This window comes from Oncorhynchus keta, chromosome 15 (assembly GCF_023373465.1).
Source record: "Oncorhynchus keta strain PuntledgeMale-10-30-2019 chromosome 15, Oket_V2, whole genome shotgun sequence".
NCBI classification, from domain to species: domain Eukaryota; kingdom Metazoa; phylum Chordata; class Actinopteri; order Salmoniformes; family Salmonidae; genus Oncorhynchus; species Oncorhynchus keta.
Genome location: NC_068435.1, coordinates 1,902,657 through 1,926,947, shown reverse-complemented (window position 1 = coordinate 1,926,947; position 24,291 = coordinate 1,902,657). Strand labels below are relative to the sequence as shown.

General features: G+C 46.0%; 1 protein-coding gene across 1 annotated transcript in view; it reads left to right on the top strand.

The window, feature by feature from the left end:
* The window catches only part of LOC127907722 (collagen alpha-1(VI) chain-like), a 79,006-nt gene that overhangs the window by 40,640 nt on the left and 14,075 nt on the right, over positions 1–24,291 (top strand). Inside the window, exons 19-24 of the mRNA XM_052464305.1 lie at positions 4,699–4,761; positions 8,102–8,164; positions 8,249–8,299; positions 8,526–8,561; positions 10,472–10,534; positions 23,974–24,039. Coding sequence (XP_052320265.1) covers positions 4,699–4,761; positions 8,102–8,164; positions 8,249–8,299; positions 8,526–8,561; positions 10,472–10,534; positions 23,974–24,039 — 342 coding nt within the window. The remainder of the gene's footprint in view (positions 1–4,698; positions 4,762–8,101; positions 8,165–8,248; positions 8,300–8,525; positions 8,562–10,471; positions 10,535–23,973; positions 24,040–24,291) is intronic.

Sequence of the window (24,291 nt, the reverse complement as noted above, 5' to 3'; positions counted from 1 at the left end):
AAGAGGGTGGGCCTCAAGCTGCTCTGTATGTTGAAGAGGGTGGGCCTCAAGCTGCTCTGTATGTTGAAGAGGGTGGGCCTCAAGCTGCTCTCTATGTTGAAGAGGGTGGGCCTCAAGCTGCTCTGTATTTTGAAGAGGGTGGGCCTCAAGCTGCTCTGTATGTTGAAGAGGGTGGGCCTCAAGCTGCTCTGTATGTTGAAGAGGATGGGCCTCAAGCTGCTCTGTATGTTGAAGAGGATGGGCCTCAAGCTGCATCCTTGTCTCACCCCCCAGCCCTCAGGAAAGACATGTGGGTGTCTATTTGAATGTTTGTTGTTTGTGTACGTTGCTTTTTTTTGTTTTTGTACATCACATTCCTTCCATTTGTATAGAAGACCCTCGTGAAATCAACAAAGCATGAGAAGGCTTTGTCTGTTTTGGTTTGTTTGTCAGTAAGGGTGTGCAGGGTGTATATTACGTGGTCTGTCGTACGGTATTTTGGTAAGATTTGCTCAGGACATTGTTTTCACTGAGGAAATGTTGGAGTCTGCTGTCGATGATACTGCAGAGGATTTGTCTAAGTTTGCTGTTGACGCACATTCCTGAGTAATTATTGTGATCAAATTTGTCCTTACTTTTGTGGATTGGGGTGGCCAGACCTTAGTTCCAAATATTGGGGAAGATGCCAGAGCTGAGCATAATCTTGAAGAGTTTAAGAATAGCCAATTGTATTTTGTGGTATGTATATTTTATAATTTAGTTTAGTATAACATCTCAGTCCTTTTGGGGTTGGAGGGTTTGTACACGACATGACCAAAAGTATGTGGACACCTGCTCGAACAACATCTCATTCCAAAATCATGGGTATTAATATGGAGTTGGTCCCCCCCTTTGCTGCTAACAGCCTCCACTCTTCTGGGAAGGCTTTCCACTAGATGTTGGAACATTGCTGCTATAACAGCCTCCACTCTTCTGGGAAGGCTTTCCACTAGATGTTGGAACATTGCTGCGGAGACTTGCTTCCATTCAACCACAAGAGCATTAGTGAGGTCGGGGACTGATGATGGGAGATTCGGCCTGGCTCGCAGTCGGCATTCCAATGCATCACAAAGGTGTTTGATGGGGTTGAGGTCAAGGTTCTGTGCAGGCCAGTCAAGTTCTTCCATACCGATCTCGACAAACCATTTCTGTATGGACCTCGCTTTTTGAATGGGGGCATTGTTGAAACAGGAAAGTGCCTTCCCCAAACTGTTGCCACAAAGTTGGAAGTACAGAATCATCTAGAATTTCATTGTATGTTGTAGTGTTAAGATTTCCCTTCACTGGAACTAAGGGGCCATGAAAACAGCCCCAGTTTGCACTATGCATTAGGGCTGGTAGTGTTCTCCTGGCATTTGCCAAACCCAGATTCATCTTTTGGACAGCCAGACAGTGAAGCGTGATTCATCACTCCAGAGATCGTGTTTCCACTGCTCCAGAGTCTGATGGCAGCGAGCTTTACACCACTCCAGCTTACTCTTGGGGTTGCGCATGGTGATCTTAGGCGTGTGTAAGGCTTCCCCCGACCAACAGTTCTTATGTTGACGTTGCTTCCAGAGATCCTACACTGCGCCCACAAAGAAATGGAGGTTGGCGGTTGGAACCATGGCGGTTGGAGCCAAAACGAACATTTCAGGAATCCGGGACTTCTTGAACTTCCATCAAACAGGGAAAGTGTCAATACAGGACTAAGATCGAAAACAAATGATAGATTATCAGATACACCGGCTACAACGCTCGTTGGATGTGGCAGGGCTCGCAAACTATTACGGACTACAAAGGGAAGCACAGCCTTGACACGAGCCTACTAGACGAGCTACATGACTTTTATGCTCGCTTCCAGGCAATCAACACTGAAACATGCATGAGAGCACCAGCTGTTCTGGATGACTGTGATCATGCTCTCCATAGCCGCAGTGAGTAAGACCTTTAAACAGGTCAACATTCACAAGGCCGCAGGGCCAGACAGATGTACTCCGAGCATGCACTGGCAAGTGTCTTCACTGACATTTTCAACCTGTCCTTGACCAAGTCTGTAATACCAACATGTGTCATGTGCCCATGAACACCAAGGTAACCTGCCTATATGAATACCGACCCGTAGCACTCACGTCTGTAGCCATGAAGTGCTTTGAAAGGCTGGTCATGTCTCACATAAACACCCACTCCAATTCACATACCACCCCAACAGATCCACAGATGATGCAGTCTCTATTGCACTCCACACTGTCCTTTCCCACCTGGACAAACGGAACACCTACGTGAGAATGCTGTTCATTGACTACAGCTCAGCGTTCAACATAGTAGTGCCCTCAAAGCTCATCACTAAGCTAAGGACCCTGGGACTAAACACCTCCCTCTGCAACTGGATCCTGGACTTCCTGATGGGCCACCCCCAGGTGGTAATGGTAGGCAACAACACATCTGCCACACTGATCCTCAACACAGGGGCCGCTCATGGGTGGTGCTCAGTCCCCTCCTGTACTTCCTGTTCACCCACGACTGCATGGCCAAGACAGCAACACCATCATTAAGTTTGCCAAAGACACAGAAGTGGTAGGCCTGATCACTGACAACGATGAGACATATAGGGAGGAGGTCAGAGACCTGGCCTTGTGGTGCCAGGACAACAACCTCTCCTCTCCCTCAATGTGATCAAGACAAAAGAGGTGATCGTGGACTACAGGAAAAAGGAGCAGCGAGTACGTCCCCCATTCTCATCGATGGGGCTGTAGTGGAGCAGGTTGAGAGCTTCAAGTTCCTTGGTGTCCACATCAACAACAAACTAGAATGGTCCAAACACACCAAGAGAGTTGTGAAGAGGGCACGACAACACCTCCACATTGACTCTGGACCGGTACTATCATGGTCCAAACACACCAAGACAGTTGTGAAGAGGACACGACAACACCTCCACATTGACTCTGGACCGGTACTATCATGGTCCAAACACACCAAGACAGTTGTGAAGAGGACACGATAATGCCTGTTCCCCCTCAACAGATTGAAAAGATTTGGCATGGGGTCCTCAGATCCTCAAAAAGTTCTGCAGCTGAACCATCGAGAGCATCCTGACTGGTTTCATCAATGCCTGGTATGGCAACTATTCAGCCAACCACAAGGCACTACAGAGGCACTACTACATTTCACAGTGAGGTCTACACCTGGTGGTTAAGGGCTTGTCAGTCAAGCCCTGTTGGTTAAGGGCTGGTCAGTTAGTTGAGGTAATATGTAGTCAGTCAGCAATTCACAGTGAGGTCTACACCTGTTGGTTAAGGGCTGGTCAGTCAGCATTTCACAGTGAGGTCTACACCTGTTGGTTAATGTCAGTCAGCATTTCACTGTGAGGTCTACACCTGTTGGTTAAGGGCTGGTCAGTCAGCATTTCACTGTGAGGTCTACACCTGTTGGTTAAGGGCTGGTCAGTCAGCATTTCACTGTGAGGTCTACACCTGTTGGTTAAAAGGGCTGGTCAGTCAGCATTTCACTGTGAGGTCTACACCTGTTGGTTAATGTCAGTCAGCATTTCACAGTGAGTTCTACACCTGTTGGTTAAGGGCCTGTCAGTCAGCCTTTCACTGTGAGGTCTACACCTGTTGGTTAAAAGGGCTGGTCAGTCAGCCTTTCACTGTGAGGTCTACACCTGTTGGTTAAGGGCTTGTCAGTCAGCATTTCACTGTGAGGTCTACACCTGTTGGTTAATGGTCAGTCAGCATTTCACAGTGAGTTCTACACCTGTTGGTTAAGGGCTTGTCAGTCAGGTGAGCTGTTGGTTAAAAGGGCTGGTCAGTCAGCATTTCACTGTGAGGTCTACACCTGTTGGTTAAAAGGGCTGGTCAGTCAGCATTTCACTGTGCGGTCTACACCTGTTGGTTAATGTCAGTCAGCATTTCACAGTGAGGTCTACACCTGTTGGTTAAGGGCTGGTCAGTCAGCATTTCACTGTGCGGTCTACACCTGTTGGTTAATGTCAGTCAGCATTTCACTGTGAGTTCTACACCTGTTGTATTTGGCGCATGTGACAAAATACAATGTGATTTGATGTGTAGGCCAGTGATCCAAAAATCTAAATGTCCATTTTAAATTCAGGTCGTAACACAACAACACGTGGATTAAGTCAAGGGGTGTGAATTCATTCTGAATGCACCGTATGCATGACTCACACCATTTTCATCTCCATAATGCAACACTTTCAAAGGCTGTGGCCAACGATAGCGAACGACTTGACAAAAGTGATCCGCTCGAACGCGCCCACTGCTTCCTACTTCCTGTCGACACAGTTTCTGCTTCCTACTTCCTGTCTACACTGTTTCTGCATACTACTTCCGGTCTACACTGTTTCTGCTTCCTACTTCCTGTCCACACTGTTTCTGCTTCCTACTTCCTGTCTATACTGTTTCTGCTTCCTATTTCTTGTATACACTGTTTCTACTTCCTACTTCCTGTCTATACTGTTTCTGCATTCTACTTCCGGTCTACACTGTTTCTGCTTCCTACTTCCTGTCTACACTGTTTCTGCTTCCTACTTCCTGTCTACACTGTTTCTGCTTCCTACGCTGTTACATAATTAAATGGTGTTATAATTACAAACTTTTACAACTGTGTCTTAGGGCGAGCTATGTGTGTGTGTGTGCGTGTGTGTGTGTTGTAAGTCTAATAGTTTTGTTGTGTGTGTTTCAGGGTGACATCGGCAGGGCGGGGTCTGCAGGATATAGAGGAGATGAGGGCGCCCCCGGACCAGAGGTTGGGAAACTAATCAATCAATTTGTTTATCCATTCCAACACATGTATTTGTCTCACACACATTTATCACTAAGCTGGGAGTCTTATCACACCTGCATCACTAAGCTGGGAGTCTTATCACACATTCATCACTAAGCTAGGAGTCTTATCACACCTGCATCACTAAGCTGGGAGTCTTATCACACATTCATCACTAAGCTGGGAGTCTTATCACACATTCATCACTAAGCTGGGAGTCTTATCACACATTCATCACTAAGCTAGGAGTCTTATCACACCTTCATCACTAAGCTGGGAGTCTTATCACACATTCATCACTAAGCTGGGAGTCTTATCACACATTCATCACTAAGCTAGGAGTCTTATCACACCTGCATCACTAAGCTGGGAGTCTTATCACACCTGCATCACTAAGCTGGGAGTCTTATCACACCTGCATCACTAAGCTGGGAGTCTTATCACACCTGCATCAAATCAAATCAAATGTATTTATAAAGCCCTTCTTACATCAGCTGATATCTCAAAGTGCTGTACAGAAACCCAGCCTAAAACCCCAAACAGCAAGCAATGCAGGTGTAGAAGCACGGTGGCTAGGAAAAACTCCCTAGAAAGGCCAACACCTAGGAAGAAACCCAGAGAGGAACCAGGCTATGTGGGGTGGCCAGTCCTCTTCTGGCTGTGCCGGGTAGAGATTATAACAGAACATGGCCAAGATGTTCAAATGTTCATAAATGACCAGCATGGTCAAATAATAATAATCACAGGCAGAACAGTTGAAACTGGAGCAGCAGCACGGCCAGGTGGACTGGGGACAGCAAGGAGTCATCATGCCAGGTAGTCGTGAGGCATGGTCCTAGGGCTCAGGTCCTCCGAGAGAGAGAAAGAAAGAGAGAAAGAGAGAATTAGAGAGAGCATACTTAATAAAATCACACAGGACACCGGATAGGACAGGAGAAGTACTCCAGATATAACAAACTGACCCTAGCCCCCTGACACATAAACTACTGCAGCATAAATACTGGAGGCTGAGACAGGATGGGTCAGGAGACACTGTGGCCCCATCCAATGATACCCCCGGACAGGGACAAACAGGAAGGATATAACCCCACCCACTTTGCCAAAGCACAGCCCCCACACTACTAGAGGGATATCTTCAACCACCAACTTACCATCCTGAGACAAGGCTGAGTATAGCCCACAAAGATCTTCGCCACGGCACAACCCAAGGGGGAGCGCCAACCCAGACAGGAAGATCACATCAGTGACTCAACCCACTCAAGTGACACACCCCTCCTAGGGACTGCATGAAAGAGCACTAGTAAGCCAGTAACTCAGCCCCTGTAATAGGGTTAGAGGCAGAGAATCCCAGTGGAAAGAGGGGAACCGGCCAGGCAGAGAGAGCAAGGGCAGTTCGTGTCTCCAGATCCTTTCTGTTCACCTTCACACTCCTGGGCCAGACTACACTCAATCATATGACCCACTGAAGAGATGAGAAAGTTTCTGATTTTTGCAATGTTACGTAAATGGAAAAAAGCTGTCCTTGAAACAGTCTTGATATGCTCGTTAAAAGAGAGATCAGGGTCCAGAGGGTCCAGAGTAACGCCAAGGTCCTTCACAGTTTTATTTGAGACGACTGTACAACCATAAAGATAAATTGTCAGATTCAACAGAAGATCTTTTTGTTTCTTGGGACCTAGAACAAGCATCTCTGTTTTGTCCGAGTTTAAAAGTAGAAAGTTTGCAGCCATCCACTTCCTTATGTCTGAAACACAGGCTTTCAGCGAGGGCAATTTTGGGGCTTCACCATGTTTCATTGAAATGTACAGCTGTGTGTCATCCGCATAGCAGTGCAAGTTAACATTATGTTTTCAAATGACATCCCCAAGAGGTAAAATATATAGTGAAAACAATAGTGGTCCTAAAACGGAACCTTGAGGAACACCGAAATTTACAGTTGATTTGTCAGAGGAAAACCATTCACAGAGACAAACCATTCACAGAGACAAACTGATATCTTTCCGACAGATAAGATCTAAACCAGGCCAGAACTTGTCCATGTAGACCAATTTCGGTTTCCAATCTCTCCAAAATAATGTGGTGATCGATGTTATCAAAAGCAGCACTAAGGTCTAGGAGCACGAGGACAGATGCAGTGCCTCTGTCTGATGCCATTAGAAGGTCATTTACCACCTTCACAAGTGCAGTCTCAGTGCTATGATGGGGTCTAAAACCAGACTGAAGCATTTCGTATGCATTGTTTGTCTTCAGGAAGGCAGTGAGTTGCTGCGCAAACAGCCTTTTCTGAAAAAAATGGAGAAGAATGGGAGATTTGATATAAGCCGATAGTTTTTTATATTTTTTGGGTCAAGGAGAGGCTTTATTACTGCCACTTTTAGTGAGTTTGGTACACATCCGGTGGATAGAGAGACGTTTATTATGTTCAACATAGGAGGAACAAGCACAGGAAGCAGCTCTTTCAGTAGTTTAGTTGGAATAGTGTCCAGTTTGCAGCTTGAAGGTTTAGAGGCCATGATTATTTTCATCATTGTGTCAAGAGATATAGTACTAAAACACTTTAGTGTCTCTCTTGATCCTAGGTCGTGGCAGAGTTGTGCAGACTCAGGACAACTGAGCTTTGAAGGAATACGCAGATTTAAAGAGGAATCCATCATTTGCTTTCTAATAATCATGATCTTTTCCTCAAAGAAGTTCATGAATTTATTACTGCTGAAGTGAAAGTCATCCTCTCTTGGGGAATACTGCTTTTCAGTTAGCTTTGCGACAGTATCAAAAAGGAATTTCGGATTGTTCTTATTTTCCTCAATTAAGTTAGAAAAATAGGATGATCGAGCAGCAGTAAGGGCTCTTCGATACTGCAACGCTACTGTCTTTCCAAGCTAGTCGGAAGACTTCCAGTTTGGTGTGGCGCCATTTCCGTTACAATTTTCTGGCAGCTTGCTTCAGAGCTCGGGTATCACTAAGCTGGGAGTCTTTCAGGTTTTGTCATCTTATTTTCCAACCAGGTGGATATTTTGATATTGATAAAAGTTTCTGGCTAAATGATGGCAAAGGTCAGGTGGTCAGGAAGTCTTCCTCCGTTAACATCTGAACCTCATTTCTCATGTTCCCGCTCTGATTAGCTATCTGTCTAAACTACATTTCCCTTCTCTCTCTTATCTAAACTACCGTTCCCAACTCTTTCTTATCTAAACTACATTTCCCATCTCTCTCTTATCTAAAATACATTTCCCATATCTTTCTTATCTAAACTACATTTCCCATCTCTCTCTTTTCTAAACTACATTTCCCATCTCTCTCTTATCCAAACTACATTTCCCAGGGCCCCAAAGGACCAAGAGGGATCAAAGGAGCTCCTGGAGACAGAGGCCAGATCGGAACCAGGGTGAGAGGGCGAGAGAGAGAACATTTGAGGGGAAATGAAATAAGATGGAGAGATGGCTGATGTGGTCTGTTTCTTCTGTTTCAGGGAGAAGATGGGGCACCAGGAAATGGAACTGAAGGTTGCCATGGTTTCCAGGTACAGTACTGTTACGTCTGAGGTATTGTTGTTTGGGTTCATTGTAGTGTTTGTGTGTGTGTGTGTGTGTGTGTGTGTGTGTGCGTGTGTGTGTGTGTGTGTGTGTGCGTGTGCGTGTGTGTGTGCGTGTGCGTGTGTGTGTGTGCGCGTGTGTGTGTGCGTGAGTGCGTGTGTGTGTGTGCTGTCTGCCGTCTGCCGTGTCTCACACATCCCTCTCCTCTCTCAGGGTTACCCCGGGCCACGAGGGGGCATTGGAGAGCCGGTGAGTTCACCTTTCACCTCAGAATCAGCCCCAAGGCAGTCTCTCACACTATATCACACTATCATAGTACCGTAGCGAGTTAGGTCGATAGCCTAGCCAGAACTCCAACCTGGGTCTCTCTGGTTCAGAGGCAAGGACTCTATCCACAGTCCCAAGACACTGAACTTTGTAAGTAGCATACCACCCTGCATCCCAATGCTGCCTTGCCTCTGAAACTAAACAGGGTCGGTACTGGTCGGTCCCTGGATGGGAGACCAGATGCTGCTGGAAGTGGTGTTGGAAGGCCAGTAGGTTTAAATAGTCATATCCCAGGGTAGTGACTGGGGACATTGTCCTGTGTAGGGTGCTGTCTTTCAGGATGGGACGTTAAACGGGTGGCCTGACTCTCAGTGGTCACTAAAGATCCCATGTCACTTATCATAAGATAAGTGGTGGTGTTAACCCCGGTGTCCTGGCCAAATTCCCAATCTGGTCCTCATACCACCACGGTCACACAGGAAACACTACTCTACCCTGGTATAGGATGTATAACAGTAGTCCTACAGTACATTAACAGTACCACAGTACCAGGATGTAATGCCAGGATTGGATCCTATTCAACTCAGTGCCAGATGAATTGAGAAGAGCTTACTGAGCACTTTAGATGTGAAAAACATGGCAGGCTTAAACACCATGACATTTCAATTTTTTAGTTTTAACCTCAAATCAGTCATGATGACTAGTGTTACTATAACTGTGACTGTGAATTACTTTTAGAGTAGATGTATTAATCTGGGTTCATCTGGGGTTTAGAGAAGATGTATTCATCTGGGTTCATCTGGGTTTTAGAGAAGATGTATTCATCTGGGTTCATCTGGGTTTTAGAGAAGATGTATTCATCTGGGTTCATCTGGGTTTTAGAGAAGATGTATTCATCTGGGTTCATCTGGGTTTTAGAGAAGATGTATTCATCTGGGTTCATCTGGGTTTTAGAGAAGATGTATTCATCTGGGTTCATCTGGGTTTTAGAGTAGATGTATTCATCTGGGTTCAACTGGGTTTTAGAGTAGATGTATTCATCTGGGTTCATCTGGGTTTTAGAGTAGATGTAGATGTATTCATCTGGGTTCATCTGGGTTTTAGAGTAGATGTATTCATCTGGGTTTTAGAGTAGATGTATTCATCTGGGTTCATCTGTGTTTTAGAGAAGATGTATTCATCTGGGTTCATCTGGGTTTTAGAGAAGATGTATTCATCTGGGTTCATCTGGGTTTTAGAGTAGATGTAGATGTATTCATCTGGGTTCATCTGGGTTTTAGAGTAGATGTATTCATCTGGGTTTTAGAGTAGATGTATTCATCTGTGTTCATCTGGGTTTTAGAGTAGATGTATTCATCTGTGTTCATCTGGGTTTTAGAGTAGATGTGTTCATCTGGGTTTTAGAGTAGATGTATTCATCTGGGTTTTAGAGTAGATGTATTAATCTGGGTTTTAGAGTAGATTTATTCATCTGGGTTCATCTGGGTTTTAGAGTAGATGTATTCTTCTGGGTTCATCTGGGTTTTAGAGTAGATGTATTCATATGGGTTTTAGAGTAGATTTATTCATCTGGGTTCATCTGGGTTTTAGAGTAGATGTATTCATCTGGGTTTTAGAGTAGATGTATTCATCTGGGTTCATCTGGGTTTTAGAGTAGATGTATTCATCTGGGTTTTAGAGTAGATGTATTCATCTGGGTATAGGGAATAGAGAGCCATTTGACCAGGCCTATATCATGACTATATAGGGAATAGAGAGCCATTTAAGATACAGTCCTTCTTTATCCGAGTCATGACGATTTGCCAGTTGTATTTGGTCTGGTTCGCCCAATGTCTGATTCATCAATAGATTTCCATGACAACTGTCTCTGACCCCTGACCTGTGACCTTCAGGGCGGGAAGGGAACCCCGGGACCCAAAGGAGATGACGGAGAGCCTGGAAACCCTGGCCTGGATGTGAGTCACATGGTCTATATCCATCTATATCTATCCCCCTATACCTGGACGTGAGTCACACCGTCTATATCTGTCTCTCTAGCCCTCTCTATCTGTCTCTCTATCCCTCTCTATCTGTCTCTCTATCCCTCTCTATCTGTCTCTCTATCCCTCTCTATCTGTCTCTCTAGCCCTCTCTATCTGTCTCTCTATCCCTCTCTATCTGTCTCTCTATCCCTCTCTATCTGTCTCTCTATCCCTATCCCTCTCTATCTGTCTCTCTATCCCTCTCTATCTGTCTCTCTATCCCTCTCTATCTGTCTCTCTAGCCCTCTCTATCTGTCTCTCTATCCCTCTCTATCTGTCTCTCTATCCCTCTCTATCTGTCTCTCTATCCCTCTCTATCTGTCTCTCTATCCCTCTCTATCTGTCTCTCTATCCCTCTCTATCTGTCTCTCTATCCCTCTCTATCTGTCTCTCTATCCCTCTCTATCTGTCTCTCTATCCCTCTCTATCTGTCTCTCTATCCCTCTCTATCTGTCTCTCTATCCCTCTCTATCTGTCTCTCTATCCCTCTCTATCTGTCTCTCTATCCCTCTCTATCTGTCTCTCTATCCCTCTCTATCTGTCTCTCTATCCCTCTCTATCTGTCTCTCTATCCCTCTCTATCTGTCTCTCTATCCCTCTCTATCTGTCTCTCTATCCCTCTCTATCTGTCTCTCTATCCCTCTCTATCTGTCTCTCTATCCCTCTCTATCTGTCTCTCTAGCCCTCTCTATCCTCTCTATCTGTCTCTCTATCCCTCTCTATCTGTCTCTCTATCCCTCTCTATCTGTCTCTCTATCCCTCTCTCTATCCCTCTCTATCTGTCTCTCTATCCCTCTCTCTATCCCTCTCTATCTGTCTCTCTATCCCTCTCTATCTGTCTCTCTATCCCTCTCTATCTGTCTCTCTATCCCTCTCTATCTGTCTCTCTATCCCTCTCTATCTGTCTCTCTATCCCTCTCTATCTGTCTCTCTATCCCTCTCTATCTGTCTCTCTATCCCTCTCTATCTGTCTCTCTATCCCTCTCTATCTGTCTCTCTATCCCTCTCTATCTGTCTCTCTAGCCCTCTCTATCTGTCTCTCTATCCCTCTCTATCTGTCTCTCTATCCCTCTCTATCTGTCTCTCTATCCCTCTCTATCTGTCTCTCTATCCCTCTCTATCTGTCTCTCTATCCCTCTCTATCTGTCTCTCTATCCCTCTCTATCTGTCTCTCTATCCCTCTCTATCTGTCTCTCTATCCCTCTCTATCTGTCTCTCTATCCCTCTCTATCTGTCTCTCTAGCCCTCTCTATCTGTCTCTCTATCCCTCTCTATCTGTCTCTCTATCCCTCTCTATCTGTCTCTCTATCCCTCTCTATCTGTCTCTCTATCCCTCTCTATCTGTCTCTCTATCCCTCTCTATCTGTCTCTCTATCCCTCTCTATCTGTCTCTCTATCCCTCTCTATCTGTCTCTCTATCCCTCTCTATCTGTCTCTCTATCCCTCTCTATCTGTCTCTCTATCCCTCTCTATCTGTCTCTCTATCCCTCTCTATCTGTCTCTCTATCCCTCTCTATCTGTCTCTCTATCCCTCTCTATCTGTCTCTCTATCCCTCTCTATCTGTCTCTCTATCCCTCTCTATCTGTCTCTCTATCCCTCTCTATCTGTCTCTCTATCCCTCTCTATCCCTCTCTATCTGTCTCTCTATCCCTCTCTATCTGTCTCTCTATCCCTCTCTATCTGTCTCTCTATCCCTCTCTATCTGTCTCTCTATCCCTCTCTATCTGTCTCTCTATCCCTCTCTATCTGTCTCTCTATCCCTCTCTATCTGTCTCTCTATCCCTCTCTATCTGTCTCTCTATCCCTCTCTATCTGTCTCTCTATCCCTCTCTATCTGTCTCTCTATCCCTCTCTATCTGTCTCTCTATCCCTCTCTATCTGTCTCTCTATCCCTCTCTATCTGTCTCTCTAGCCCTCTCTATCTGTCTCTCTATCCCTCTCTATCTGTCTCTCTATCCCTCTCTATCTGTCTCTCTATCCCTCTCTATCTGTCTCTCTATCCCTCTCTATCTGTCTCTCTATCCCTCTCTATCTGTCTCTCTATCCCTCTCTATCTGTCTCTCTATCCCTCTCTATCTGTCTCTCTATCCCTCTCTATCTGTCTCTATATCCCTCTCTATCTGTCTCTCTATCCCTCTCTATCTGTCTCTCCCTCTCTATCTGTCTCTCTATCCCTCTCTATCTCTCTCTGTCTCTCTAGCCCTCTCTATCTGTCTCTCTATCCCTCTCTATCTGTCTCTATATCCCTCTCTATCTGTCTCTATCCCTCTCTATCTGTCTCTATATCCCTCTCTATCTGTCTCTATATCTGTCTCTCTATCCCTCTCTATCTGTCTGTCTCTATCCCTCTCTATCTGTCTCTATATCCCTCTCTATCTGTCTCTCTATCCCTCTCTGTCTATCCCTCTCTATCTGTCTCTCTATCCCTCTCTATCTGTCTCTCTATCCCTCTCTATCTGTCTCTCTATCCCTCTCTATCTGTCTCTATATCCCTCTCTATCTGTCTCTCTATCCCTCTCTCTCTCTATCCTCTCTATCTGTCTCTCTATCCCTCTCTATCTGTCTCTCTAGCCCTCTCTATCTGTCTCTCTATCCCTCTCTATCTGTCTCTCTATCCCTCTCTATCTGTCTCTATATCTGTCTCTCTATCCCTCTCTATCTGTCTCTCTATCCCTCTCTATCTGTCTCTCTATCCCTCTCTATCTGTCTCTCTAGCCCTCTCTATCTGTCTCTCTATCCCTCTCTATCTGTCTCTCTATCCCTCTCTATCTGTCTCTCTATCCCTCTCTATCTGTCTCTCTAGCTCTCTCTATCTGTCTCTCTATCCCTCTTTATCTGTCTCTCTATCCCTCTCTATCTGTCTCTCTAGCCCTCTATATCTGTCTCCCTATCCCTCTCTATCTGTCTCCTCCTTCTCCCTCTCCTTCTTCTCCCCCTCCGTCTCTTTCCCTTCTCAGTCTCTCCATCCTTTTTCTCTCCCTTCTCAGTCTCTCCCTCCCTTTTCTCTCCCTTCTCAGTCTCTCCCTCCCTTTTCTCTCCCTTCTCAGTCTCTCCCTCCCTTTTCTCTCCCTCCCCAGTCTCTCCCTTTTCTCTCCCTCTCCAGTCTCTCTCTCCCCAGTCTCTCCCTCCCTTTTCTCTCCCTCCTCAGTCTCTCCCTCCCTTTTCTCTCCCTCCCCAGTCTCTCCCTCCCCAGTCTCTCCCTCCCTTTTCTCTCCCTCCCCAGTCTCTCCCTCCCTTTTCTCTCCCTCCCCAGTCTCTCCCTCCCCAGTCTCTCCTCCCCAGTCTCTCCCTCCGTTTCTCTCCCTCCCCAGTCTCTCCCTCCCTTTTCTCTCCCTCCCCAGTCTCTCCCTCCCCAGTCTCTCCCTCCCTTTTCTCTCCCTCCCCAGTCTCTCCCTCCCTTTCTCTCCCTCCCCAGTCTCTCCCTCCCTTTTCTCTCCCTCCCCAGTCTCTCCCTCCCTTTTCTCTCCCTCCCCAGTCTCTCCCTCCCCAGTCTCTCCCTCCCTTTTCTCTCCCTCCCCAGTCTCTCCCTCCCTTTTCTCTCCCTCCCCAGTCTCTCCCTCCCTTTTCTCTTCCTCCCTTTTCTCTCCCTCCCTTTTCTCTCCCTCCCCAGTCTCTCCCTCCCTTTTCTCTCCCTCCCCAGTCTCTCCCTCCCTTTTCTCTCCCTCCCCAGTCTCTCCCTCCCTTTTCTCTCCCTCTCCAGTCTCTCCCTCCCTTTTCTCTCCCTCCCTTTTCTCTCCCTCCCCAGTCTCTCCCTCCCTTTTCTCTCCCTCCCCAGTCTCTCCCTCCCTTTTCTCTCCCTCCCCAGTCTCTCCCTCCCTTTTCTCTCCCTCCCTTTTCTCTTCCTCCCTTTTCTCTTCCTCTATCTTTCAGTCTTGCAGCTGGTAACACTTTATGTTCTGGACGCAGTGTGTGTGTGTGTGTGTGTGTGTGTGTGTGTGTGTGTGTATTAAAAGCTGTGAGCTGCTGCAGCTGTGTATGTGTCATTGTCATGGATACCAGGAAATGAGGGGAGAGTATGTGGGAAGCTCATTTCTCTTGTTGAACCCCAGTAATGTGTTATAGTCCCAGTGGTTTGTTATAGTCCCAGTGGTGTGTTATAGTCCCAGTGGTGTGTTATAGTCCCAGTGGTGTGTTATAGTCCCAGTGGTGTGTTATAGTCCCAGTGGTGTGTTATAGTCCCAGTGATGTGTTATAGTCCCAGTGGTGTGTTATAGTCCCAGTGGTGTGTTATAGTCCCAGCCAGTGGTGTGTTATAGTCCCAGTGGTGTGTTATAGTCCCAGTGATGTGTTATAGTCCCAGTGGTGTGTTATAGTCCCAGTGATGTGTTATAGTCCCAGTGGTGTGTTATAGTCCCAGTGGTGTGTTATAGTCCCAGTGATGTGTTATAGTCCCAGTGGTGTGTTATAGTCCCAGTAATGTGTTATAGTCCCAGTGATGTGTTATAGTCCCAGTGGTGTGTTATAGTCCCAGTGATGTGTTATAGTCCCAGTGATGTGTTATAGTCCCAGTGGTGTGTTATAGTCCCAGTGGTGTGTTATAGTCCCAGTAATGTGTTATAGTCCCAGTGATGTGTTATAGTCCCAGTAATGTGTTATAGTCCCAGTGGTGTGTTATAGTCCCAGTGGTGTGTTATAGTCCCAGTGGTGTGTTATAGTCCCAGTGGTGTGTTATAGTCCCAGTGGTGTGTTATAGTCCCAGTGATGTGTTATAGTCCCAGTGGTGTGTTATAGTCCCAGTGGTGTGTTATAGTCCCAGTGGTGTGTTATAGTCCCAGTAATGTGTTATAGTCCCAGTAATGTGTTATAGTCCCAGTGATGTGTTATAGTCCCAGTGGTGTGTTATAGTCCCAGTGGTGTGTTATAGTCCCAGTGGTGTGTTATAGTCCCAGTGATGTGTTATAGTCCCAGTAATGTGTTATAGTCCCAGTGATGTGTTATAGTCCCAGTAATGTGTTATAGTCCCAGTGGTGTGTTATAGTCCCAGTAATGTGTTATAGTCCCAGTGGTGTGTTATAGTCCCAGTGGTGTGTTATAGTCCCAGTAATGTGTTATAGTCCCAGTAATGTGTTATAGTCCCAGTAATGTGTTATAGTCCCAGTAATGTGTTATAGTCCCAGTGGTGTGTTATAGTCCCAGTAATGTGTTATAGTCCCAGTGGTGTGTTATAGTCCCAGTGGTGTGTTATAGTCCCAGTAATGTGTTATAGTCCCAGTAATGTGTTATAGTCCCAGTGGTGTGTTATAGTCCCAGTGGTGTGTTATAGTCCCAGTGGTGTGTTATAGTCCCAGTGATGTGTTATAGTCCCAGTAATGTGTTATAGTCCCAGTGGTGTGTTATAGTCCCAGTGGTGTGTTATAGTCCCAGTGGTGTGTTATAGTCCCAGTGGTGTGTTATAGTCCCAGTGGTGTGTTATAGTCCCAGTGGTGTGTTATAGTCCCAGTGGTGTGTTATAGTCCCAGTGATGTGTTATAGTCCCAGTGGTGTGTTATAGTCCCAGTGGTGTGTTATAGTCCCAGTGATGTGTTATAGTCCCAGTGGTGTGTTATAGTCCCAGTGGTGTGTTATAGTCCCAGTGGTGTGTTATAGTCCCAGTGGTGTGTTATAGTCCCAGTGGTGTGTTATAGTCCCAGTGATGTGTTATAGTCCCAGTGGTGTGTTATAGTCCCAGTGGTGTGTTATAGTCCCAGTGATGTGTTATAGTCCCAGTAATGTGTTATAGTCCAAGTGGTGTGTTATAGTCCCAGTGGTGTGTTATAGTCCCAGTGGTGTGTTATAGTCCCAGTGGTGTGTTATAGTCCCAGTGATGTGTTATAGTCCCAGTGGTGTGTTATAGTCCCAGTGGTGTGTTATAGTCCCAGTGGTGTGTTATAGTCCCAGTGATGTGTTATAGTCCCAGTAATGTGTTATAGTCCAAGTGGTGTGTTATAGTCCCAGTGGTGTGTTATAGTCCCAGTAATGTGTTATAGTCCCAGTGGTGTGTTATAGTCCCAGTGATGTGTTATAGTCCCAGTGGTGTGTTATAGTCCCAGTGATGTGTTATAGTCCCAGTGGTGTGTTATAGTCCCAGTAATGTGTTATAGTCCCAGTAATGTGTTATAGTCCCAGTGGTGTGTTATAGTCCCAGTAATGTGTTATAGTCCCAGTGGTGTGTTATAGTCCCAGTGGTGTGTTATAGTCCCAGTAATGTGTTATAGTCCCAGTGGTGTGTTATAGTCCCAGTAATGTGTTATAGTCCCAGTAATGTGTTATAGTCCCAGTGATGTGTTATAGTCCCAGTGATGTGTTATAGTCCCAGTGGTGTGTTATAGTCCCAGTGGTGTGTTATAGTCCCAGTGGTGTGTTATAGTCCCAGTAATGTGTTATAGTCCCAGTGGTGTGTTATAGTCCCAGTGATGTGTTATAGTCCCAGTAATGTGTTATAGTCCCAGTGGTGTGTTATAGTCCCAGTGATGTGTTATAGTCCCAGTGATGTGTTATAGTCCCAGTGGTGTGTTATAGTCCCAGTAATGTGTTATAGTCCCAGTGATGTGTTATAGTCCCAGTGGTGTGTTATAGTCCCAGTAATGTGTTATAGTCCCAGTGGTGTGTTATAGTCCCAGTAATGTGTTATAGTCCCAGTGGTGTGTTATAGTCCCAGTGGTGTGTTATAGTCCCAGTGATGTGTTATAGTCCCAGTGGTGTGTTATAGTCCCAGTGGTGTGTTATAGTCCCAGTGGTGTGTTATAGTCCCAGTGATGTGTTATAGTCCCAGTGGTGTGTTATAGTCCCAGTGATGTGTTATAGTCCCAGTGGTGTGTTATAGTCCCAGTGGTGTGTTATAGTCCCAGTGGTGTGTTATAGTCCCAGTGGTGTGTTATAGTCCCAGTGATGTGTTATAGTCCCAGTGGTGTGTTATAGTCCCAGTGGTGTGTTATAGTCCCAGTGATGTGTTATAGTCCCAGTGGTGTGTTATAGTTCCAGTGATGTGTTATAGTCCCAGTGGTGTGTTATAGTCCCAGTGGTGTGTTATAGTCCCAGTGATGTGTTATAGTCCCAGTGGTGTGTTATAGTCCCAGTGGTGTGTTATAGTCCCAGTGATGTGTTATAGTCCCAGTGGTGTGTTATAGTTCCAGTGATGTGTTATAGTCCCAGTGGTGTGTTATAGTCCCAGTGATGTGTTATAGTCCCAGTGATGTGTTATAGTCCCAGTAATGTGTTATAGTCCCAGTGGTGTGTTATAGTCCCAGTGATGTGTTATAGTCCCAGTGGTGTGTTATAGTCCCAGTGGTGTGTTATAGTCCCAGTGGTGTGTTATAGTCCCAGTGATGTGTTATAGTCCCAGTGGTGTGTTATAGTCCCAGTGGTGTGTTATAGTCCCAGTGATGTGTTATAGTCCCAGTGGTGTGTTATAGTCCCAGTGGTGTGTTATAGTCCCAGTGGTGTGTTATAGTCCCAGTGATGTGTTATAGTCCCAGTGGTGTGTTATAGTCCCAGTGGTGTGTTATAGTCCCAGTGATGTGTTATAGTCCCAGTGGTGTGTTATAGTCCCAGTGATGTGTTATAGTCCCAGTGATGTGTTATAGTTCCAGTAATGTGTTATAGTCCCAGTGATGTGTTATAGTCCCAGTGGTGTGTTATAGTCCCAGTAATGTGTTATAGTCCCAGTGATGTGTTATAGTCCCAGTGGTGTGTTATAGTCCCAGTGGTGTGTTATAGTCCCAGTGATGTGTTATAGTCCCAGTGGTGTGTTATAGTCCCAGTAATGTGTTATAGTCCCAGTAATGTGTTATAGTCCCAGTGGTGTGTTATAGTCCCAGTAATGTGTTATAGTCCCAGTAATGTGTTATAGTCCCAGTGGTGTGTTATAGTCCCAGTGGTGTGTTATAGTCCCAGTGGTGTGTTATAGTCCCAGTAATGTGTTATAGTCCCAGTAATGTGTTATAGTCCCAGTGGTGTGTTATAGTCCCAGTGGTGTGTTATAGTCCCAGTGGTGTGTTATAGTCCCAGTGGTGTGTTATAGTCCCAGTGGTGTGTTATAGTCCCAGTGGTGTGTTATAGTCCCAGTAATGTGTTATAGTCCCAGTAATGTGTTATAGTCCCAGTGGTGTGTTATAGTCCCAGTGGTGTGTTATAGTCCCAGTGGTGTGTTATAGTCCCAGTGGTGTGTTATAGTCCCAGTGATGTGTTATAGTCCCAGTGGTGTGTTATAGTCCCAGTGGTGTGTTATAGTCCCAGTAATGTGTTATAGTCCCAGTGGTGTGTTATAGTCCCAGTGGTGTGTTATAGTCCCAGTGGTGTGTTATAGTCCCAGTGGTGTGTTATAGTCCCAGTGGTGTGTTATAGTCCCAGTGGTGTGTTATAGTCCCAGTGGTGTGTTATAGTCCCAGTGGTGTGTTATAGTCCCAGTAATGTGTTATAGTCCCAGTAATGTGTTATAGTCCCAGTGGTGTGTTATAGTCCCAGTAATGTGTTATAGTCCCAGTGGTGTGTTATAGTCCCAGTAATGTGTTATAGTCCCAGTAATGTGTTATAGTCCCAGTGATGTGTTATAGTCCCAGTGGTGTGTTATAGTCCCAGTGATGTGTTATAGTCCCAGTGGTGTGTTATAGTCCCAGTAATGTGTTATAGTCCCAGTAATGTGTTATAGACAGTAGTCCCAGTGGTGTGTTATAGTCCCAGTGGTGTGTTATAGTCCCAGTGGTGTGTTATAGTCCCAGTGGTGTGTTATAGTCCCAGTGGTGTGTTATAGTCCCAGTGGTGTGTTATAGTCCCAGTGGTGTGTTATAGTCCCAGTGGTGTGTTATAGTCCCAGTGGTGTGTTATAGTCCCAGTGATGTGTTATAGTCCCAGTGGTGTGTTATAGTCCCAGTGGTGTGTTATAGTCCCAGTAATGTGTTATAGTCCCAGTGATGTGTTATAGTCCCAGTGGTGTGTTATAGTCCCAGTAATGTCACTAGTCCCAGTAATGTGTTATAGTCCCAGTGATGTGTTATAGTCCCAGTGGTGTGTTATAGTCCCAGTGGTGTGTTATAGTCCCAGTAATGTGTTATAGTCCCAGTGGTGTGTTATAGTCCCAGTAATGTGTTATAGTCCCAGTGATGTGTTATAGTCCCAGTGGTGTGTTATAGTCCCAGTAATGTGTTATAGTCCCAGTGATGTGTTATAGTCCCAGTGGTGTGTTATAGTCCCAGTGGTGTGTTATAGTCCCAGTAATGTGTTATAGTCCCAGTGATGTGTTATAGTCCCAGTGATGTCACTAGTCAGGCAGTAGACAGTAGTCACTAGTCAGGCAGTAGACAGTAGACACTAGTCAGACAGTAGACAGTAGACACTAGTCAGACAGTAGACAGTAGACAGGCAGTAGACAGTAGACAGTAGTCAGGCAGTAGACAGGCAGTAGACAGTAGTCAGGCAGTAGACAGTAGACAGGCAGTAGACAGTAGACAGTAGTCACTAGTCAGACAGTAGACAGTAGTCACTAGTCAGGCAGTAGTCACTAGTCAGGCAGTAGACAGTAGTCACTAGTCAGGCAGTAGTCACTAGTCAGGCAGTAGACAGTAGTCACTAGTCAGGCAGTAGACAGTAGTCACTAGTCAGGCAGTAGACAGTAGTCACTAGTCAGGCAGTAGACAGTAGTCACTAGTCAGGCAGTAGACAGTAGTCACTAGTCAGGCAGTAGACAGTAGTCACTAGTCAGGCAGTAGTCACTAGTCAGGCAGTAGACAGTAGTCACTAGTCAGGCAGTAGTCACTAGTCAGGCAGTAGACAGTAGTCACTAGTCAGGCAGTAGTCACTAGTCAGGCAGTAGACAGTAGTCACTAGTCAGGCAGTAGACAGTAGTCACTAGTCAGGCAGTAGACAGTAGTCACTAGTCAGGCAGTAGACAGTAGTCACTAGTCAGGCAGTAGTCACTAGTCAGGCAGTAGACAGTAGTCACTAGTCAGGCAGTAGACAGTAGTCACTAGTCAGGCAGTAGACACTAGTCAGGCAGTAGACACTAGTCAGGCAGTAGACAGTAGTCACTAGTCAGACAGTAGTCACTAGTCACTAGTCAGGCAGTAGACAGTAGTCACTAGTCAGGCAGTAGTCACTAGTCAGGCAGTAGTCACTAGTCACTAGTCAGGCAGTAGACAGTAGACACTAGTCAGGCAGTAGTCACTAGTCAGGCAGTAGACAGTAGTCACTAGTCAGGCAGTAGACAGTAGTCACTAGTCAGGCAGTAGACAGTAGTCACTAGTCAGGCAGTAGACAGTAGTCACTAGTCAGGCAGTAGACAGTAGTCACTAGTCAGGCAGTAGACAGTAGTCACTAGTCAGGCAGTAGTCACTAGTCAGGCAGTAGACAGTAGTCAGTAGTCACTAGTCAGGCAGTAGTCACTAGTCAGGCAGTAGTCACTAGTCACTAGTCAGGCAGTAGACAGTAGTCACTAGTCAGGCAGTAGTCACTAGTCAGGCAGTAGTCACTAGTCACTAGTCAGACAGTAGACAGTAGTCACTAGTCAGGCAGTAGTCACTAGTCAGGCAGTAGACAGTAGACACTAGTCAGGCAGTAGTCACTAGTCAGGCAGTAGACAGTAGTGACTAGTCAGGCAGTAGACAGTAGTCACTAGTCAGGCAGTAGACAGTAGTCACTAGTCAGGCAGTAGACAGTAGTCACTAGTCAGGCAGTAGACAGTAGTCACTAGTCAGGCAGTAGTCACTAGTCAGGCAGTAGTCACTAGTCAGGCAGTAGACAGTAGTCACTAGTCAGACAGTAGACAGTAGTCACTAGTCAGGCAGTAGACAGTAGTCACTAGTCAGGCAGTAGTCACTAGTCAGGCAGTAGACAGTAGTCACTAGTCAGGCAGTAGACAGTAGTCACTAGTCAGGCAGTAGACAGTAGTCACTAGTCAGACAGTAGACAGTAGTCACTAGTCAGGCAGTAGACAGTAGTCACTAGTCAGGCAGTAGTCACTAGTCACTAGTCAGGCAGTAGACAGTAGTCACTAGTCAGGCAGTAGACAGTAGTCAGGCAGTAGACAGTAGTCACTAGTCAGACAGTAGACAGTAGTCACTAGTCAGGCAGTAGACAGTAGTCACTAGTCAGGCAGTAGACAGTAGTCACTAGTCAGGCAGTAGACAGTAGTCAGGCAGTAGACAGTAGTCACTAGTCAGGCAGTAGACAGTAGTCACTAGTCAGGCAGTAGACAGTAGTCACTAGTCAGGCAGTAGTCACTAGTCAGGCAGTAGACAGTAGTCACTAGTCAGGCAGTAGACAGTAGTCACTAGTCAGGCAGTAGACAGTAGTCACTAGTCAGGCAGTAGACAGTAGTCACTAGTCAGGCAGTAGACAGTAGTCAGGCAGTAGACAGTAGTCACTAGTCAGGCAGTAGACAGTAGTCACTAGTCAGACAGTAGTCACTAGTCAGGCAGTAGACAGTAGTCACTAGTCACTAGTCAGACAGTAGACAGTAGTCACTAGTCAGGCAGTAGACAGTAGTCACTAGTCAGGCAGTAGACAGTAGTCACTAGTCAGGCAGTAGACAGTAGTCACTAGTCAGGCAGTAGACAGTAGTCACTAGTCAGGCAGTAGACAGTAGTCACTAGTCAGACAGTAGACAGTAGTCACTAGTCAGGCAGTAGACAGTAGTCACTAGTCAGGCAGTAGACAGTAGTCACTAGTCAGGCAGTAGACAGTAGTCACTAGTCAGGCAGTAGACAGTAGTCAGGCAGTAGACAGTAGTCACTAGTCAGGCAGTAGACAGTAGTCACTAGTCAGACAGTAGACAGTAGTCACTAGTCAGGCAGTAGTCACTAGTCAGGCAGTAGACAGTAGTCACTAGTCACTAGTCAGACAGTAGACAGTAGTCACTAGTCAGGCAGTAGTCACTAGTCAGGCAGTAGACAGTAGTCACTAGTCAGACAGTAGACAGTAGTCACTAGTCAGGCAGTAGACAGTAGTCACTAGTCAGGCAGTAGACAGTAGTCACTAGTCAGACAGTAGACAGTAGTCACTAGTCAGGCAGTAGACAGTAGTCACTAGTCACTAGTCAGGCAGTAGACAGTAGTCACTAGTCAGGCAGTAGACAGTAGTCACTAGTCAGGCAGTAGACAGTAGTCAGGCAGTAGACAGTAGTCACTAGTCAGGCAGTAGACAGTAGTCACTAGTCAGGCAGTAGACAGTAGTCACTAGTCAGGCAGTAGGCAGTAGTCACTAGTCAGGCAGTAGACAGTAGTCAGGCAGTAGACAGTAGTCACTAGTCAGGCAGTAGACAGTAGTCACTAGTCAGGCAGTAGTCACTAGTCAGGCAGTAGACAGTAGTCACTAGTCAGGCAGTAGACAGTAGTCACTAGTCAGGCAGTAGTCACTAGTCAGACAGTAGACAGTAGTCACTAGTCAGGCAGTAGACAGTAGTCACTAGTCAGGCAGTAGACAGTAGTCACTAGTCAGGCAGTAGTCACTAGTCAGGCAGTAGACAGTAGTCAGGCAGTAGACAGTAGTCACTAGTCAGGCAGTAGACAGTAGTCACTAGTCAGGCAGTAGACAGTAGTCACTAGTCAGGCAGTAGACAGTAGTCACTAGTCAGGCAGTAGACAGTAGTCACTAGTCAGGCAGTAGACAGTAGTCACTAGTCAGGCAGTAGACAGTAGTCAGGCAGTAGACAGTAGTCACTAGTCAGGCAGTAGACAGTAGTCACTAGTCAGGCAGTAGACAGTAGTCACTAGTCAGGCAGTAGACAGTAGTCAGGCAGTAGACAGTAGTCACTAGTCACTAGTCAGGCAGTAGACAGTAGTCAGGCAGTAGACTTTAGTCACTAGTCAGGCAGTAGACAGTAGTCACTAGTCAGACAGTAGACAGGCAGTAGACAGTAGACAGTAGTCAGGCAGTAGACAGTAGACAGGCAGTAGTCACTAGTCAGGCAGTAGACAGTAGTCACTAGTCAGACAGTAGTCAGGCAGTAGACAGTAGACAGGCAGTAGTCAAGCAGTAGACAGTAGACAGGCAGTAGTCACTAGTCAGGCAGTAGACAGTAGTCACTAGTCAGGCAGTAGACACTAGTCACTAGTCAGGCAGTAGACAGTAGTCACTATGCTTTGTAAGTCGCTCTGGATAAGAGCTTCTGCTAAATGACTTAAATGTAAATGTAGTCAGTAGACAGTATACAGTAGACAGTAGACAGTAGTCACTAGTCAGTAGACAGTAGTCACTAGTCAGTAGACAGTAGACAGTAGTCAGTAGACAGTAGACAGGCAGTAGACAGTATAGTCCACCTGTTTTGAGTGAACTTTGACCCCAGAGATAATAATATAGATTACTCATCAGTTGTCTGTCTCACCCTCTCTCACGACACTTTGTCAAAGTTTCACTCCCTGTATTGTGTGTTACTAAGTCTCTGCCTGTCTCTCCTCTGCAGAACGACTCCCCAGGACTCCCAGGGAACAAAGGAGCCAAAGGTCACCGAGGACCTGAAGGAAACCCGGTAAGACAGAGAGATCAATTACATGTATTTTATAAAGCCCTTTTTACATCAGCAGTTGTCACATAGAGCTTTACAGATTCCCAGCCTTGAACCCCATAGAGCTTTACAGATTCCCAGCCTTGAACCCCATAGAGCTTTACAGATTCCCAGCCTTGAACCCCATAGAGCTTTACAGATTCCCAGCCTTGAACCCCGTAGAGCTTTACAGATTCCCAGCCTTGAACCCCATAGAGCTTTACAGATTCCCAGCCT